Below are 14,331 nucleotides of genomic sequence, written 5' to 3' on the forward strand. Positions count from 1 at the left end.
ATAGGCTGATGGCTCCAAGTGGCTTCCCAGTAGCAGTAGAATAGTGCTGAGCCAACAGGAAGTGGGCAGCGGGGGTGGTCGGGGCACTGGTGGCTGGGAAGTAGGCTCCAGGGGACCGCAGGCCAGCGCACAGCAGCGGGCCGCCCACGAGAGGGCGCCCCATGTTTCTCTTCCCAGTCCTGTGGGGCACGGGAGGGCTGAGGGATTACCATCTGTGACCACAGCTCCTGCCTTCCAGACCCACCCCCTGCCAGGGTGGGGGCGGCCATATATGGCAGCCGGGAAACATTGGTCCCTTCCCGGATCTCTCGCTACCAGCGTTCATGTGTAGCGTGTTACCGTGCTAAGCAAGTAATCAGTTAACAAGATGAGCCAGAGCAGTGTGGCCTCAGGCCCCCTGGAGTCCCCTCCACATGGCCTGCGTGTGTCCTCATTGTTTCGACTGCTAAGGAGAGTGTGGGCCTCTGTGGGGCTCACTTGTCAAGGTGTGAGAGCCTGTGCAGGAGGCGGGGCTCCGGGAGATGGGGGTGCGGGAGAAGGGCAGAGCTGTTTCGGGCTGGATTCTTCCTGACCAGCGACAGAGAGTGTTCTCTTAGCCCCTTCCTACAGTTGCTGTGACATTACAGAGGACTGCAGGGTCTGGTGGCCGTAGGCTTCGTCAAAGCTGTTCTGATAATGTTGCCATTGGTTGGTGAGAAACCTACTGCCTATCTTTTGCTCTGTGGTAAGTAGCTTTGGAATTAAGTGCTCTCTGAACCTGGGGACGTCTCCCATCTTCTTGCTCATGGGGATACTCTGAACGCACATACTTCATCTCTCTCACTTGACTCTCCAGGGTTTTCGTACTTTTAACAGGATGTGGTTTTTAATGAGGCTTCCAGAAGCTTCAGAAACTTCTTTAATGATTTTGTTTTGACCTTTTGCTACTGCCTTTACTGGGACTGAGTTGATCGTCAACATTGAAAATTTGCAACCAAGATCCAGATTTTAATACCTTCATGTGCACCTTCTTAAAATTTTTTTTCTCGATTCTGGAATCAGCACCTACTAAGTATTTTAACGGGGAGTAATTGTCTAAACTCCCTCCGTGCGTGGCAGGGAAGCACATGAGAGTCCAAACAACCTGGGGATTAAGACCGTCACAGCCGTGCTCCCAGATGTCTCCAGGCTTTCACGCTTGCCCACCTTTGTGTTGTTGTGTATGAGGCAGACGTTTTAAGTAGACTCCAGAAGCAGAAGATGTTCCCTGCTTCTTCAGTGCCTTGTAAACAGTAGAAATCCCCACAGGGCCGGACGAGTGCAGGTAAGGAGGAACAAGGGCGTTCCCTTGGTCTGGGGCCAAGGTCCTTTGCTTCATTCCCGCTCTGTTCTTGCTTTCTTTTCTCATTAGGTTTTAGTCACATGGTCACCCTGTTGAATTGCCTGGACAGTTTTGTGTGGGGATCTAGTAGAAAATGGGTGAACTCCAGAACCCTGAGTGCGGTGTCTCATGCCACGTGGGTTCTCCGGATGCTTACCCTTGGCACTGTGCCTCGTACTGCTTTCTCTTCTCAGAGATTGGTGCCTTACTGTCAGTGTTTCCATATTTCTTCTTGATCACCTCACAGTGTGATCTTGAAACCTTGAAACATGGCATGTTATTTGAACATATAGTTTTCTCTTTTTATTAACTTAATATTTGTAGATTTATTTCATTTTCAGTATTAACTATCTTTATACGTAGGTTTTAATCTCATTGTTAGCTTTGATTCATTTTCATAGTAAGTTTGCTTCATAGGTATTAACTTTCAGAACTAAGCAGACTTTTTAAATAAAAATAATCACTATGAGTATCATTTTTTAAAAAAATGTTAATGAAAATACCAAAGATAGTTGGAGACTAGGGCTGTCATACAGGGTAGGCTCTAGGTGGTGAACCAGCAATCCTAGAAAGTTCTCATCATACTTAACAGTGCGCCTGAAAACATGACGGGAACTTTAGACATCCATGCTAGATCCCGATCCCCGCACAGTGGCACGTAGGGTTGCTGGAGAAGCCGCAGCAGCCAGGTTCTCCCAGGGGTTCTGGGAGGGTGGTTCTCCCAGGTTCCCTCACCCCATCGTAGTGCCCCTACCCCTTCCCGTCCATGGGAAATGGACACCCAGGTGACCAGCAGCCCGCAAAGCCAAGAAGAAGACCATTTGCACGCTTTAGAGCAAAGACTAGCTCATTAAGAATAAAAGGACGGATAACTTAGTGAGTCTGCTCACACTTACGAGACCGGCTGTGAGCTCTGGGCAGCTGACGCACGCACCTCCCCCTCGGTGTGTGCCAGGCTCTGTGTCTGTGCCTTCCTGGGTTATCCCTCGCCTTCCTGGCCACAGCCCCAGTGCCTTGCTCTCTGCGTCTCCCAGGAGCCCTGTGCGAATGTTGTGGGGCAACATGCGGAGCGGCTGTCGGTGTGCAGAGGGCGACCTAGGGGCCAGTTGGGTGGGCCGCGTAGGCCTCGTAGGCCTCGTCTGCAGGGGTCCTGCCGGAGTTTCTTCTGGCTCTGACAGAAGCCGCGGAGCCACGGGAGGGGTGAGCGAGAGAGGAGGAGGCTGTGTTGGCTTATCTTTTGAAAAAAGTCACCCTGGCTCATTTATAGAGAAAGGAGTGCTCAGGGATAGCATGGTGGTGGCCAGAGGGGATGACAGCGGGGCAGGGGTGGAGGAGGCGGTCAGAGTCAGGGTGGAAGCCAGCCTTCTCTCTGCATCTGTGTCTGAGCCTGGAGCCCTTACTTGGCTTGCTGCCTTCTGGCCAAAGACCCTGGATTCCTGGGGCAAGGCAGTCCGGCCCCGCTGGTGGATTCTGGCATCTGTGTTTCCTACTTGCACACTCGCCACACGCTTCTTTACCTCCAAGGAGACATCCTCGGGCTACTTAAACTTCTGCGGTGCTTTTTTCCTTGTCGTGCTTTCTGTTGTGGGTAGGATCGTCTTCCTGACTACACACAAGTTTCTTGAGAAAACTGTTCCCATCTTCGTGTCTTTAAGCCCAGCAGTTGCTAACCGTATGCTTTACTTAGGTGCTTTTAAATGCTTCTTAGTGTTCTTTAGTATACTTAATTGAAAAGATTTCCATATGGTTGTGTAAAGAAATACAGAAAATTTGTTTTAATCCTACAAGAATGTAACAGCAGAGTATTCTAGTATCTTTCACAACCCAGATACAATACCTTACTTTTATGTCATTGTATAGACGGGAAGTTTATTTTTGATAGATCTCATGACAGCAAGAGAAATCAGGTGCACTTAAGGGCATTGTTGTTACTCTCCACCCACCCCCCCCCCCAGAGAAAAACTGAGATCTTAACTGTAAGGAAAAAAACAAAGAATGGGCTCAGAGGAAGAGAAAGAAGGGAATGTGTGTGTGTGTGTGTCTCTGTGTGTCTGTGTGTGTACACGTGCAGGCACACATAAATGTGTATTTTAACATATTTTACTTCTGTTATAAGGGCCAGCAATAGAGCTAATAATTAAATTTCTCTTCACTTTTCTGACATTAAGTTGCTCAAGATTTTAAAACAGTGTTCTCTTAAAAAAAAAAAGAAAGGAAAGGGGCCAATTTCAGCATGTAGTATGAGCTAGAAAAACATCTTTTAATCAGTTAGCTTGCTTAAAATTATTTCCAAAGCTATCTCATCCAGAAACAGATATTTAGGAGAAATAGACCAGATTTACTCTACAATGATTACTTTTAAAATAGACACCGATACTTGCATTACTCTCCTCTCTTTATGTGTGGTTGTTATTGTATATGCTTAACCTGTGTCATAAATAGCTATATGATTATGTCAATACAGTTATTTTATTAAGCTTGTTTTCTTGAGCCTAAGAGTATAAAATAAAAATATTGGACAAAGAAAAAATAATATGAAAGTTTTCTTTGTCCTTTCATAGGAAATCAGTACTTTCAGAAGGACTGACTTTGTGACCACACAAGAATTATTAATATTTTAATGAATACAACTAGCCTGAATTTTTTTAATCTTGGGTAGCCTAATTTTATCATTTGAAGCTTGCATTGCTACCAAAGGCTGAAGTTTGACTGGATGAGAAACGAGTGCGTTTTCATAAATATGAAGCCACGTAAATCCGTGTGTTTAAAAATGAGGATAAGAGCGCGTGTGGCGACTGTCCTTAGCAATAGACATCATTTGCGTTAGCATGCAGCATATGGCCGCAGACATGACTTGGCTGAAAAATTCATGTGTTAGGTGTGTTATCCGAGTTATTCAAAGCATCTTCCTCTCTGTCTCCATGACTCTCACACGACAACCCCACGTACAGCACTGTGACTCCAGAGGGTGGGAGTTCCCACGCCGGCGGTTCTCTACGACACCACCTAGACACCCCACAGTGGAACTCAGTTCTGGCCCCGTCTTCCTGGAGACAGCGCTGCAGGCCACTGGTTAAGGGCTCAGTCCCGCAAGATTGTGCCCACTTCGGATGCCGGTCCTGGTCCAGCTTGTCATGCTTCTGGCTGGCTGGCCAGCCAGTAAATCAGAGGTTTCCACATGTCTTCCTGGGATGCGATTAGTTTGCTGGAGGAACTCAGACCCCGAGGACACATGTTTACCAGTTTGCTGAAGAATGTGACAAGGGATCCGGATGAACGATGAGGAGGTACATGGGGCAAAATCTGGAAAGGGCCCTAGCACGAGCTTCTATCTCCGTGAAGGAGCGAGTTCTGTATCAGTATCATCCTCCCAGTGTTCGGATGTGTTCACTGACCTGAAGTTCTCAGAATCCCACATTATTGGGATCTGATGGTTGCTTCCTCAGGTAGGCATGATCCATTATTAGCTCTATTGCTGGCCCACTCTCTCGAGAAGTAGAGGGTGGGGATGAAGATCCCACGCCTCTGATGATGGCTTGGTCTTTCTAGGGACCCGCCTCATTCAGGAACTAGCCAGGGCCCACCCAGAGGGACCTCACTGAAACAAAGGATGGTCCTAGAGCTCTTATCACTTAGGAATATACAGGACTTTAGGGACTGTTCCCCAGGAATGGGGACAAACACCAGATGAATTTACTGTAAATCACAGTATCACATCACCCCTAATACTCAGGGGAAGGGCTATTCTTAAACGATTTCTGCCGTTAAGGCCCTACCTTTAGCCCATTTTAGCCACTGTGAACTTCATCATCATCATTGGCCTTCCAGGGTGCCATTATAGTCTGTAACATGCACTGCTACAAAGAGAGCAGATGGCTTACTGGTGGGACACGAAGGGCAGTTATCACAAGAACGCATCCACTCTGACCGGAGCTCCGAGCACTGTGACTCTGTTCCATCCTGGAGACGGTCCTGAAGCCAGGCAGATGCGAAAATGGCGGGGGAACAGGCTGGTCCACCAGTGGGGACCTGAGTGTGGCCTCGTGATGCGGGTGAAGGGAGAGGTAACTGTTAGTGGCTTATGGATCCTGAGGACAATGCTGAGGGACAGTTGAAGGTCACTCACAGGCAGGCAGGGTGAAAGGCAATGCAGGGACCAGAAGCACCGAGAGACAGGAGAAGCTCGGGAGTGTTGCCCCGCGCGCATCTAGGGCGCGATCCGTGGGACATCCGGTGGGCTTGGAGGGTGTGGTTTAGTCCTGGGGGCGTGGGGCACACATGGTACTTGGGGGCTAGTACAGGAAGGACCTGGGGACTGAACCGGAGTTCAGTCCATCTGGCAGAGAACAAACTGTGAAAAAAAACGTCTGGACCCTTGAGAACTCCCCCCGGGGGGTCAGGTTTGAAATGATCCGTGCTCCCACGTGTCTTCACTGTGAAGCAAGACTTTCTTTCTAGGAGCCACACGGCAGCGTAATGGGTAAGGAGTGGTGGGGTTAAGTTCCACCGGTAAAATTCTCAAAGAAATAATGTTCCAAATAGTTCCAAATGCTCTGTTCTCCACAGTGGTGGTAGAAGTTACCTGGAGTCCCGCCACGTGAGAACCGGAGCAGCCGTGCTGGAGGTCAGCTCACTCATCACAGGGCTTCGGGAAGCCGGCAGACCCCAAGCCGGGTGGCACATAAAAGCCTGTGGTTGGGACAGGCCTTGCAGGGCCAGCAAAGCTCTCTTCTTGTACCTGCTCCACCTGCGGACACGCAGCTCCCCCCACCAACCCCAACAGTGACAGGGCCTGCCTGATCTGTCTGTGCAGCCCACTGGTCCAGTTCCAGAACGTTCCTTTGTAGGTTGAGACAGAATATTTTCCCCTGTAACTTCCCAGCTTCCTGGTTCTTTTCTCTCTGAAGCTCCCTATTAGAAGTCTAACACCATTTTCGATCCATCTCGAAAATCTGCTTCTTTGCTAGACTATAAACCGAAGGGCAGAAAAGAAGTCCGCAGTGTCCTGTTAATACAACTTTAGTTCTTTCTTGTTTGTTAAACGGAGTAAATTTATAGCGTCCTCTTCTCGTGGGACGATGTCCCCATGTCCTCATGGTGTCAGCCTGCAGTTATCTCTACCGGATTTCACCGGCCGCTTTACCGTTTGCCCAGTCTAATGTCCACGGCCCACTGTGCGCGCTCAGATCACATGGTCACTGTCCGGATCCACACTTGCAGCTCTGGCTGGTGTAGACAGATGGAGGACAGACCCGCCGTATCGTAGGGAGGTGATATACGTCCTGTATCACGTGGATGATGTAGACACGCAGCCTCCGCTCCAGCTGATGCAAAGACGAAGGCTGTGACAGCGGACACGGCTGTGTCTCTCACCCCCCTGGTTCACATTCCCTTTGGCACCCCCATCTGCGTCGCTGTCGGGGAGCGCAGTGTGCCGTGTGCAGCACGTATGTGGGCTGGCTTAAAGGAGGCGACGAGCTTCGAGCAGTGATTGAAGGCGGTGAGGAATGTGTTTGGGGAGAAGGAAGGCTTGGAGCATGGGAGTGATGTTCTGGTGTGGCGGTCTCACACGGGACCTGAGAGGCGGGCTCTCACCTGGCTTCCCGGAGGTGGCCCTCAGTTTGCAGTTCTTGAAACGTGATCTTATCGAGAACCAGAGATGATCTGACAGAGCCACCATAGCTAAAATTTGCAAGATATTATAAAAATGAAAATGTTTCTTTTAAAGTGAGAAATAAATTACTGTCAAGTAGACGGGACTCCTTCTGTCAGCACTCAGCACGTTTTCCCGTAGAAAATCTGCTTGTGAAGCCAAATCATGGTCAGAATGGTGCTTCACTGAGTTTACAGCCAGAACAAGGCCACTGAGTTGAATTTAGGCACTGGGCCTGCTGTGCTAGCCTGAGGCAGCAGCCTGGCCAGCCCCGTGGCCCCATGGCCCCTGAAGGCCATCTCCAGGGCATCTCTTTCTCTGGGTGGTGCTGAGCACAGTACTCCCATGCCCGGGTTTCTTTTTCTGAGTACCGAGTGGGCTTCTCCTTCTCTGATCGCCCTTCACCTAGCCATGCCAGTGCTCCTGTCAGGCCCACAGCGAGTCCACACCAGCGCAGTCAGACTGTCTTGCACGGCTCTTGGTCGACCAGGAGCCTCGGGCAGATACTCTTACCTCTAGGACATGCATGTGGCCAGCTTCTCTGGGCTGTGTTGCATTAATTAAATTAATTTCTGATTTTTTTTTTTTTTGAGTGATTCACTGTCTTCTCTCTGTATTTTCTTAATGGAACATTCTAGATGAGGGATTGAGTTTTGAAACAGTTTTGAGGAATAAACAGGAGAGGGTTACAATCTGTTATTCCTAATAGAGATGAGGAACTTGAAAATGTCAGTTTGTGTAAACATAAAGATATTTATGTAGTAAGCATCTAATTAGTGAATTCCCTGCATGTCTACACTGACAGTTCCTATTTTATTCACAGAATAATTTGAAGATGAGTTCTGTTAGGGGAGCAAGGTAGTGCCATAATGGAAGGAGCGGGTATATAGACTGGGCGGGTATTTTAAACTCTCTGAACGTCCGTTTTCTTTCCCACAGAATGAGTGGTGGTACTCATCCTCCAGATTTACTGAGGCGGTATACGGAAGACTCCGCTCCTGGCTTCCACTGGGTACTTAACAAATGGCAACTCTTCTTATGATAAGAGTCCTTTGAGGGGAAAATGTTTATCACTGATTTTATATAAGGAATTTAGAATGCCTTTCTCACCTATGCTTTCTTGTCCCTCGGTGGAAGGGACACATGTGTCAGTATGAGCTCAAGCACTGTGTGTCGTGAAGCCTTCCGTGAACCCCTCAGTTAATGTTTGTCAGCTTCTCCCTTGTCTGGAGAACCACAGCCCGTGCCTCACCTGTGGGCCCCAATGAGTGTATCGATGCGTGTGTTTAATGTCGAGTATGTGTTTCCTTTTCTCCCCGTATGTGCAACACGTGTGTAAGTGTGGCTTACAGCACAGTCAGGAGGCAGCAAAGGGGAGAGTCATTCTTGTCCCCGTCACTTCCCGAGTGTGCGAGCACGTGTGCGTTAAAGATGTCAGACGAGCAAATACACAAAGAAGCTCGTTTAAGATGATGTACGTGTTCTGCAGGCCAGAATGCAGGGTTTAAGGATAGAAAGTTCCAGAGAGCTTACCTGGAGTTCAGTACTCACAGTGGGCCTGTCTGAGGAGGAAACGTGAGCTGTATTGTGTGTGATGAAGAACCAACCACGCAAAGACCTGGCACCAAACCTTTCCGGGCAGACGGACAAGGAAGCAAAAGTCTTCTGGACACGAGCCAGACTGACACGTCTGCTTTGCCTGCGTATCCCCTGCCTTGTAAGAGCACCGCATAATCGTTGGCGGGAGGCGAGTGAATGAGTAAAATCACAGCTCACGAGGTTTCTCCTCCAGTTTTGGGATGTGACCGCAGGACCTTGTGAAGCTTAAGATTCTAGCAGAGGTGCGGTGTTCATCGTGGTCTGGACAGAAGGCTAACATTTCACCTCGGGAGGAGGGTCACCCGGTTTGCGCAGAAGACCTCTCTCGATCCTTGTGGGGCTGACGGGTGGCACGGCCAGACAGGGCTCGAATGGGGATGCGGACATTTTCATGGGAAGGTTAGACACGTGAAGGACACCTGTCTCCCAGTGTGCCACCTCTGCCTGGTTCTCCATCAGACCTTTTGGTGACTGAAAATTTCCCGAGCCTGAGACTTGGGAATATTTATATATAACCTACTTTGTTTAGTAGAATTTCTCTTCTTTTCTATATAAACCTCAAGCAGATTGTCAGCATGCTACGCTTAACAATAGAGGGTAGTATTTATATTTCGGACCTCATCTCCCAAGTAAATTTTTAATTTCAAAGGACCTGTTTGAGATTGCAAAACTTTACACAGATGTAGATGCTGAATGGGGGTTTTAGTAAACCAACTGCCAGTCAGAGTTCAAAACCAAAGTGAGTCAAATTATATGTTTGTACTTAAAGCCCATTACCTTTTTTGCTTAAATGTCCCTTTGTCGTAGAGAATAAAGAGTTGCAACAGATTCATGTCTGTTTTAAATTTAGATTATGCCGCTGTCATCCTCGTCGTCATTGGGCTCATTGTCATTCCCGTAAATCAGGAACCAGTGCAGTCACAGCCACTCACCTGTCCCTGTGATGCGGTGGCTTGGGTTTGGACTGGTGGCTCCTGACCCTCCTGTGAGTCCTCCTTGCCCCAACACCCATGTGTGTCCTTGTGAACACCCCTGCCTTTGCAAACTGTAGACATCCGCTGTGCCTTTGAAGAGATTCATTTTAGCACATTTTTGTTGTCTTGAAGTGGTGTTTTTGTGAGTCTTTGAAACATTTTCTCTCCCCCTGGGTGAAAACTGGCCAATTTTGGCCTCTCTAAATGAAGTACACTTGGGAACCCCTTCATTACCCTTGCAGGCGACGTCTCCCCAGCCAAGCTGTGCTTAAATTAGTCTGATTTCAACAGCGGTTGTAATTTCTGGGTTTAAAACGTGCGTGTGCTGGTGGACTGTCTGCCGTTGGCTTTGTAGGTGCAGATGAGAATTTCAGGTTGCAAGTTTCTCCATAAGCAAGAAAGGTTCAGAATCACATGTGGTGACATTTTGGACTGCGTGATGGCTTCACATTGCCGTTGTACCTGGTTAGGGCCGTGTTGACACGATGGACATTCTGGGGGGAGTTGGCATCCCACAGCCTGGCTTCTTTATGCCAAGCTCAGGACCCAAGGTGAGATCATCGTATGCCGTATTCAGCCAGTTCCTCGTGTCACAAGTGCTTATATGCCATACTCTAACGGCCATATTATTTTCTGGCTTTGAAGAATTGAGTGATTGGGGTTTTCTCTGAAGTTTGAAATCCCAGAAAAAGTACTGTCTTCCATTAGATAATCATGCTTCTTTATTACAGCGTTACTGGGAAATTAAATGAGATAGTAGGTGTGACGTGCTGGGTAGAGTGTCTAAGGCGCCCGAAGAACGTAATGGGGGCTACTTCCCGTCCTCCCTTCTTCTCCACGTGGGGACCGTGTTCTGCAGGCGAGGAGTCATTTCAGCGTCCCACGCGTCCCCGACCTTCTAGCCGTGTGCTCACTGAACTTCTTTATTTCACACAGCCATTCTGCTATAAGTACCCCCGCTGTCTCCATCTGACGGAGGAGGAAGCTGGGCGGTTGATTTTAGGGCCCTCGTCCACGACCCTGGGGCTGGATAGTGGCCGGGAGCGCAGGCACCTGCAGTCCAGCTGCCGTCCGTGCCCTCCGCTGCCGTGCGCTGGGGAGAGAGTGGTTCGTGCCCCTACAGGAGCTTGTCTGGTCCTCGGAAAGTTCCGGGAGAGTGAGGCTTCTCTACGTTTTGGTCGGGTTGTGAAAAAATGAACTTACCTGTCTTGGAAACCAGAATGGATCCACCTACCCACTTACCCGTGTTCTTTTCCCAACTGTGTTGTGCTTCTGAGCAGACCAGGCTTGATTGGTGGATTCGGTTTCTGGGAAGTTCGGGGAATGGCAGCAGTTTGCTGTGCACACCTGCAAGGTAACAGGTCGGAAAACCAGGTGCACTAGATTCGGGATTCGACCAAAACCACTTTCATCAGAGCTCGGGAAGCCATTTCCTTTAGTGCTAAGTTTGGGTTTTGGTTTTGGTTTTGTTTTTTATTCATTTAATTAAGAAGATTCCTCTAATGGTCCTTGCTCTGCATCTTTTTTCTTGCTTTTGACATGGTATCAGTGATGTGTCTTTCTCATTCCTAAAACTCTGTGTTCTCTACATGAGAAGTATTTCCTCTCATCGCTAAGAAACAACACAAACGTCCTTTTAAAAATTCCCAATCCAGGCATCTGGCTGGCTCAGTCGGTAGAGCAGATGACTCTTGGTTTTGGAGTCATGAGTGCAAGCCCTGTGTTGGGCATCAAGATTATTTGAAAAGAAGAAAAGAAAAGAAAATTCCCTGATACATGGAAAATCCTCCCTGCTGGTTTTTTGGTTTTTTGTTTTTTTTTTTTGTTTTTTTTTTTTTTTGTCATCTTTAGTCCCTAAATAACTCAACCTATAATTGTCTTTACTAGAGTCCAAAATAACGTCTAATACAACATCTTTAGGCATATTCTTTCTAATTGAACATCTACCAGGAGGTAAAATCCTTGGGAGCAGGTGTCTTGCTTGTCTTTTCCTCCAGTGAAGATCCGTCCGTTGAACTTGGCACACACTAGACGTTCCGGATGCCTCCTGCAGGAACGGAGGCGTGTCGGCCCCTTGGGAACCGATCCCTCCCACTCCCATGTTCTTTGCCTCATGAACCTCAGTCCTCAGACCTGTGTGTACCAGATATGCCAGGCCTGCTCTTGGGTCCCGGCCTTGACGCATGCTGCTCCCTCTGCTCCCGTCTCCGGGAGGCCGCGCCTGCCCGCCCGCCCGCCGCAGGCCAGGCCTAATACCTAGTTACATTTGGATTGTTTCTCGGGAAGAGAAGCAGTCCAGGGCCAAGGCCAGCATCTTGGAGCCACTTCTTGACCTTGAATGAACAGAAATATTTGTGGCTCTTGGGGAACAAGAACGGCTTTTGCAGCCAAGGTTAAACTTGTCAGTGCCTAAAACCTTCTCTGAGTGCACCTGCCATGTGAAATCCGCTTGGACAGGTATAAGAATAAGAACAGAATAAGAATAGGAGGCAGAGTGACTGTAGCCCATCATGGTGTCCACTGGTCTTGGTCTGCAAGGGAATGGGGTACAGTAGCATAGGGAATGAAGCCGCAGGTCTTGGGAAGGATGGCTTTAGAGGGTTCGATGGTACTTTGCCCAGGGGAGGCCCCAGGGGCCCCCTTCCCTGCTGCATCTTTGGTCAGAACACCAGTTTAACCAGTGTCCAGAAAAGCCATGAAATGATTTGCAATAAAAACACTGTGAAAGTGAATGAAGAAAAATCTGATGATTGGTTCAAAAACACTTTTTTCCTTTGCAACCTTGGAATTTCTTCTAAATATAATAGAATCTATAGTGATCCATCTTGCTTTGTCACGTAAGAAAATTTTAGAAATGCATCTGGGCTGTTTGATTCAACAACTTTTTTTTTTTTTTTTCAGTTCTTCTGAACTAGCATAACTAAACTGTAAATTGCTTTTCTCTTTTCTCTATCATTTTAGTTCCCTGATTTTAAATGTTTTGTTTGTTGGCTTTCATTACATATACTTAATTTAGTTTACCTTCTACAAACAAATGCTGAAGGTTAATATTTTCTTGCTTTTTGAGCCACAGAATATGTGTATCTAGTATCTGTCCAAGTTAAACAGTGCTGATGTCAGAATCACTTGAGGAAGCTGTCTGGTAAGATCCCAGGTCGGCCTAAGGAATCACAGTGGCTTTGTGCTCCAAGGTCTCGGTCTTAGCAGCATATCACTGTGATTCCTGTAGTGTTAGAACGTCTTCGTTTTGGGTCCAGATATACTATGCAGGTAATAACCCCAATTTTGTAAAGGAAGGGATGTTGTTTTAATCTCTAACGAAGTAGAAGTCTCTTTGTAAAATGCCTTCCATTTTGGAAATTCTAGTAAAGGGCATTAAAAATGCTAAATGCTGTAGTGTAAGTGGTCATTGTTGGTAGCCATAATGAAGAGATTCTCTCTAAAGCTGTGGGAGTTCTCTTGAATCCGTGCTCCCGTGTAGGTAACGCATCATTTCCCTCTGGCTGATTTTGAGATTCCTTTTTGGTCTCTAATTTCCAAAAGTTCTGTGATGTGTCTTCACATGGATTTCTTTAAGGTTATCTCCTTCTTGATCTCTGGGTCTCTCTCATCAAATCTGGGGGAGTGTTCAGGCAGTATTTATTTAAAATATGTTTTCAGTTTTGCCTCTCATCCTGCACTAGTGTTCGGATTCCTTATTATTGTCCCACTGGACCGTAGTCTCACTTCCTTTTTTTCCCCCAGTCTATTTCCTCTCTCGTTCAGTTGGGCAAATCTAGTGGTTTTTCCTCAAATTCACAGGGTCTGTCCTCTGTCATCACCCCTTGATGAGTTTCAAAATTTTTTATTGTATAATTCGGTTCTGTGAATCCCCTTTGCTTCTTTTTGTAACTTTTATTTTTTTGCTGGCTGGGGTTTACTAGTTTTTTGTTTGTTTCAGGGGAATTTGTAATTTATGGTAAAAACATTCTTATGATACCTGCTCTAAATTTCTCATCAGATTATTCCAACATCTGATTCATCTTCCTGTTGGCATAAGATAATTATCTTTTCTCATTCACATTGTGATTTTCCTAGTTCTTGGTATGACAAGTGATTTTTTAAAAATTGAATCCAGGACATGTTGTCTGTTATGTTAGGAGACTCTAGATATGTTTAGAATTTTTAGTTTAGTAGGTAGTTACCCTGTTCGGGTTGAGTGTGGACCTTAGCGTGGTCTGCAGCTGTGAGAACAGTGCTAGTTAAGTTTGCTTGGTTTTTCTAATGCTGCCCTGAGATCCCACTCAACTCTGCAAGGACCATCAAGGGGGCAGGATGGTGTTCCTGGCTGTGTGGCGGGTGTCTGTGCTGAGGTCCCCCACCTCTGCCTCTGTCCACCCTGGGGTCTCGGGAAAGGGAAGAGGGTCTTGGACCCACAAGTCCTAACAGGTTTCCTGGACCAAGCTACTGGTTGTGACGGAGCCTTTTTTCAAGCAGGGACCTAGAGGACAAAGCGTGTGCTACTTACTCTTGCAGTCGGACACTATTAGTAAGGGTCTGATTGAACGTTGACTTATTCTGGTGAGACACCATGTTTTTTAGATGCCCTCTTTTAGCTCTTGGTCTCCTTCAGGACTCTTTCACCAACTTCTCTTCCTTTTTCTACCCTTTAACTATCGTGATCACTGGGACACCAGCCCTCTTTGTCCTTGCCCACACACTCTCTCATTGTGTGCCGTTACTCTCTAATACCTACCATTAGGGCC

At 47.4% G+C, this 14,331-nt stretch overlaps 1 protein-coding gene across 3 annotated transcripts in view; it reads left to right on the top strand.

Annotated features, from left to right (window-relative positions):
* Positions 1–14,331, top strand: part of ZNF407 (zinc finger protein 407) — a 425,547-nt gene that overhangs the window by 323,733 nt on the left and 87,483 nt on the right. Inside the window, exon 9 of one of the 3 annotated variants that reach the window (XM_046025173.1) lies at positions 7,953–8,960. The exons of the other annotated variants lie outside the window; for them this stretch is intronic. Within the exon in view, the coding sequence (XP_045881129.1) occupies positions 7,953–7,957 (5 nt within the window). The 3' untranslated portion in view covers positions 7,958–8,960. Of the gene's footprint in view, positions 1–7,952; positions 8,961–14,331 lie in introns of those variants that run through there. 3 annotated transcript variants of the gene reach the window in all.

This window comes from Meles meles, chromosome 12, assembly GCF_922984935.1.
Source record: "Meles meles chromosome 12, mMelMel3.1 paternal haplotype, whole genome shotgun sequence".
In the NCBI taxonomy this organism is placed as follows: domain Eukaryota; kingdom Metazoa; phylum Chordata; class Mammalia; order Carnivora; family Mustelidae; genus Meles; species Meles meles.